Source organism: Mobula birostris, chromosome 9 (assembly GCF_030028105.1).
Source record: "Mobula birostris isolate sMobBir1 chromosome 9, sMobBir1.hap1, whole genome shotgun sequence".
Classification (NCBI taxonomy): Eukaryota; Metazoa; Chordata; class Chondrichthyes; order Myliobatiformes; family Myliobatidae; genus Mobula; species Mobula birostris.
The window spans coordinates 97,948,558-97,953,533 of record NC_092378.1 but is presented as its reverse complement, the minus strand read 5'-3'; the positions used below and the strand labels follow the sequence as shown (position 1 = coordinate 97,953,533).

Below are 4,976 nucleotides of genomic sequence, written 5' to 3'. Positions count from 1 at the left end.
ACAAGATAGAGGCAGGAAATATGTTCCAGATGCTGGGAGAGTCCAGTACCAGAGGGCATGGTTTAAGAATAAGGGGTAGGTCATTTAGGACAGAGTTGAGGAGGAACTCCTTCTCTCAGAGAGTTGTGGAGGTGTGGAACGCGCTGCCTCAGAAGGCAGTGGAGGCCAATTCTCTGGATGCTTTCAAGAAGGAGCTAGATAGGTATCTTATGGATAGGGGAATCAAGGGTTATGGGGACAAGGCAAGAACCAGGTATTGATAGTAGATGACCAGCCGTGATCTCAGAATGGTGGTGCAGGCTCGAAGGGCTGAATGGTCTACTTCTGCACCTATTGTCTATAAAAAAAACTCTTATATCACCTCTTATCACAGTTGACGTAGTATATTTTTAAACGTAGGCCCTGTAGGTGATAAGATTTTCTTTTACATGTGAGATATATAATTCTAAGTGATAGAATCTCCAAGGTGCAGCACTCCTTCAGTACAGCATTGGACTCCCAGCCCAGTTGGCTCTCTGAAGCGGGACTTGAATCCTTAGAGGCAAGATTGCGATCAACCTGGTCCTAGCTGACAGACATCTCAGTAACAGAACAATACAGACCACCCCTTGTAATACTCTGGACTTGCTCCATATTTTTATTTTGCACTGTTTTGTTTTGGAAAATTTCTGTATAATTTATATAGGACATGTTTTGTGAGTTGTTGTCTGAATCTATGTGCTTGTGATGTTGCTGCAAGTTTTTTTATTGTACCTGTACCTCATGGTACTTGGGCATTTGACCATAGACTCAACTTGACTTGACTTACACAGTAGATGTAGCATTGTCTCATGAGATTTGAATGTTATGCATGCAAATTTAGTAAAACAATTCATAGTAACAAATAACTTTTAATGTCTCTCATTAAAAAACAGGTGAATTAACATCACTGAAAAAAGACAAACTCCCATTTGTATTAGAATTCTTTTTTTTAATTTAGTAAATTCTTTGATCATCCAATAAAATAAAACAGAACCCAGAATCATTCTTTACATTTACAATCTGGGTGAAGAGGAAGACTTCCACAGAGGTCAAAGTTCACCTTATCCCTTTAAGAGAAATACCATTTTTAATCACAAGCTTCTATGCTGAGACGTATCGCAAAAATTCAAGAGGAAAGAAACTAAAGTAACAGGAACACCGGATTAAGCTTATTGGCTACATCCAAAACAAGGAGGTTGTCTAGCATAATTGATGGTCAAAGCAATTAATACAGTCTCACAAGTGCAAGGCTGCAGCAGAGAAGCTGATGATGCTATCACCATGGTTACCTAGTGTGAGACAAGCCACAAACGTTCCCGTGGTATCACACCCCTATAGTAGGTACAAGGATTTCACACAACAGGTGTCAAAGACAGTGCCTTCTCAGAAGGCATGGCAAATGCTAAAGAGTGCCACAAAAGCTAGAAGAGGTTGGAAAACCCTGGCAGGAAAGAGTACCTTGAAGTTAAGAGTACTGCCCCATTCATGCATCACCCACCTGAAATTTCAGAGGATGCTCTTAACAAGAGGGCTTGTGCATTCTGAAGCCTCTCCACAGTGACTATGGGACCACCTTCACCCACTGGTTGCATCAGCATAAGAAAACTTGCAACCAGCTTCTGAAGAGTAACTGGGGATGGACAATTAATACCAGTGATGCCCATTCTGAGAATAATTCTTTAAAGATAAAATCAGTGGAAGTTGAACGTCAGTCCATTTGGGTGGACCCCAAAGCTGGTGGGGAAATGTGCACCATAAGATATATCCCCCTCATCCCATGGCTATAGAACAAATCTCAGGTCTTTCTGCAGTTGGTGTCCTCTTGCCTCTGAGGATGCCCTGGGGTAACTAATTGCCCACCTTACTGCTGATGATTGTAGAACTGCCTGCAGAGAGTTTCCATGCAATTTGGCATTTTTGTAAAAAAGAATATTAATCAAAATTCTGGTAAGGACATTATGTGAGTTATTTTGTTGGGTTCAGTTCTCAGTATGGAGCTCCACTAAAAGCCTGCTGTAAGGCTCTGACAATATATCAGTTCTGAAACGAAAACTCCTATTTACCATCAATGCAGACTTGGAATAGATCCTTGGAGCTTTATTCTTCCTATTTCTGTCTTGTGGAGAAACACTCTACCTTCAGACGTTTCCTTTAATTTATTCCCTGATAGTAATTAACCATAGCACTCATGCCGGCTAGGTCTGTACAGTATGTAACATCATTTTTCCCAATTATACAGTGTGCGAGTGCGTGTGTATGTGTATGTGTAACTGTATGTGTATGTGCAAATCTGTGTGTCTGTGTGCCTTTATGTAAATATCGGTGGGTAGGTAAGTTCACGAGTGTGTGCTGGCCTGTCTGCCCGTAAAAGTACCAATGAATGGATGTGTATTTGGGAGTTTGCTTTTTTGTATTGTGTATATATAAAATATATGGGAACATCTTTCTTCTTAGCTAGGTCTATACATTATATATAATAGAACTCGTCTAGCTAAGTCTGTACAATGATATTATCTTATGAAGCAATTTGTATTTAAAGATAAAGATCTTTGATTTTACAAAAATGTACTCTGCTTGAGGGACATTCATGTGACAATTCGCGTGCAAATGATGCCTTTTTTTACACACCTCAGGAGCTTTGTGCAAATTTCACCTCGTACAATGTCTAGCTCTTCACACTAGTTAAGTGCACAGGTAATTGTGAGGGCCAGCTTCAAGCCACACACACTCTGTGTGGCTAACTTGATGTGCATTGATGCTTGGTAATTCCATCTCTGCTCTCTGTTCATTTGCCAACGGACACAAAAATACTTCCTTTCAAGTAAAATGTCAAATGGTGAAGAAAACCCTAAGGAGCATTAAGTCTGGTCTGACAGGTTGAATGGCCTATTTGCAAGTCTAAACATCATGGTTTTATTCTAGATCTATTCTCCTTAAAGCTCGTGGTTGCACACATTCTAAAGGACTTCACATCCAACATCTTGCTGTAACCAGTTACTTGACTTCCTACATTAATGTCTAAATCCATTGCAAAGGTATTTGTTAATAATACATTTTCTCTTAAAATCTTGACGATAATAATTCTATCTTACTCATTGAATGCTAACTCATTCTGTTGCTTTGCAGCTATCATTCAGCTTCATTGTTGAGAAATCCCTCCACCTTTACAATCAAATTTTCACCGATTTCTATGCTGTACCTTCATTTATGGCACTCATGATGATCAGAGTCCCATTGCTTATTTTGACAAAACAGTCACAGTAACAGTCAAAGGTCATATTTCGGACTCCCTTCTGAACGACCTTTGATCCAAAGCCAACGTTGCCTGTAATCGGTCAAATTCATGTCGGCTGCTGTTGGGACTGGGGTTATCCAACATCCTGCTGCCATCGTCCTCACCCTCATCGTCCTCGTCCCGGCTCATGAAAGCTAACTCATTCTCATAGCAGAAGGAGTTCGTGCTGGGAACAAGGAACTTGCTCTCCATCAGATCCTTGGCACTGCAAGAGGGTGTTGTGGGGACCTCATAGGTTTTATGGAAATGTGAGTAGTCAACTTTGTACTGGTCCTTCTCCTCAAAGAGCACTGGCTCAAATCGCTGACCCCAGAGGATCTCACTGGCCAGGTACGAGCTGCGTGCCTGTGTGGTCATCGCCGTGGCTTCCACCATGCCTTCAAGGATTACTACAATCTCAAAATCGGCCACCTCCAGGTCCTGCTTGCTGATGCCATACAGTGGACTTGACTCATCAATTTCATGCAGGATAGTTATAGGGGAAACCAAGAATATGCGGTCATACCCTTTATCAAAACCCACATCAATATCAATCTGGTCAAGGGGAATGTACTCTCCTTCCTCAGTGATCCGTGGCTTGATTAACTGAGCCCTGACGTGGGCTTCAACAATATGACTTTTCCTCAGGTTTCCCACTCGCCACATAAGGGAGAGCTTGCCATCCCTCATGGCTATCACAGCATTGTGGCTAAAGAGTAAGGTCTGGGCCCGCTTCTTTGGCCGTGCCATCTTTGCCATTATGGCTCCAATCATGAACGAGTCTATAATGCAACCTACGATAGACTGGAAGACCACCAGGAAGATGGCCAATGGACACTCCTCAGTCACACAGCGAAACCCATATCCAATGGTTGTCTGAGTTTCAATAGAAAAAAGGAAGGCAGCAATAAATCCATTCACCTGCGAGACACACGGGATGAAGTTCTCATCGCCCAGGGGCTTCTCCAGGTCTCCGTGGATCAGAGCGATGAGCCAGAAGGCCAGGCCAAAGGCCAACCACGAAACGAGAAATGCCAGAGAGAAGATCAACAACATATATCGCCAGCGCACGTCCACGCATGTGGTGAAGATGTCAGCGATGTACCGCTGTGGCTTGTCGCTCATGTTTGCGAACTGCACGTTGCACTGCCCATTCTTCTTCACAAAGCGGCTGCGGCACTTCCTCCTCGTGTGGATCTTCCCATTGCCGTAGCCATTGATTCCTGGCATGGTTGTCAACCTCAGTCCGTCTTCTTCAGAGGACACAATGCTGTAACGGTTGTCACAGGCACCAGTCATTCCTGTCCGCAGAAGTGAATTTGCTCAGTTGGGTGTCAACCCAAGTGCCAATCATGAACCCTCTTGCCCCCACCCTCCCCCACCCACCCACCCCCCACCCCCCAAAAAAATTGAAATGAAAGAAAGGTAGAGTCTTTGAAAATTGAAGCAAATCCAGGCAGCTGGGGTTGCCCTGAGCGGAGTCTTGTCAGTGTAAAATCCTGAAACAAGAATAAGTGTGGTTAAAATGTGCAATATTCAGAAATGCAGCAAATACATTCAAAAACCTTGCAAATAATGTTAGACTCAATTGCATTAGGAACAAGTGTGGACCGTTCAGTCCTTGTAGCCTTGCTATCAGATCAGGTTTTGTCATACCTGTAATTGGCAGTGGAATTGGACT

At 42.9% G+C, this 4,976-nt stretch overlaps 1 protein-coding gene across 1 annotated transcript; it reads right to left on the bottom strand.

Annotated features, from left to right (window-relative positions):
• Window positions 1-998: 998 nt before the first annotated feature.
• On the bottom strand, window positions 999-4,638 carry LOC140202890 (ATP-sensitive inward rectifier potassium channel 12). The gene has a single exon (XM_072268432.1). It carries the CDS (start codon window positions 4,592-4,594, stop codon window positions 3,296-3,298), a length of 1,299 nt encoding a protein of 432 aa, XP_072124533.1. The 5' UTR covers window positions 4,595-4,638; the 3' UTR covers window positions 999-3,295.
• Window positions 4,639-4,976: the final 338 nt, after the last annotated feature.

Coding starts and splice junctions, on each gene's coding strand:
- LOC140202890 (XM_072268432.1), bottom strand. CDS start 4,594: ATGACTGGTGCCTGTGACAACCGTTACAGCATTGTGTCCTCTGAAGAA.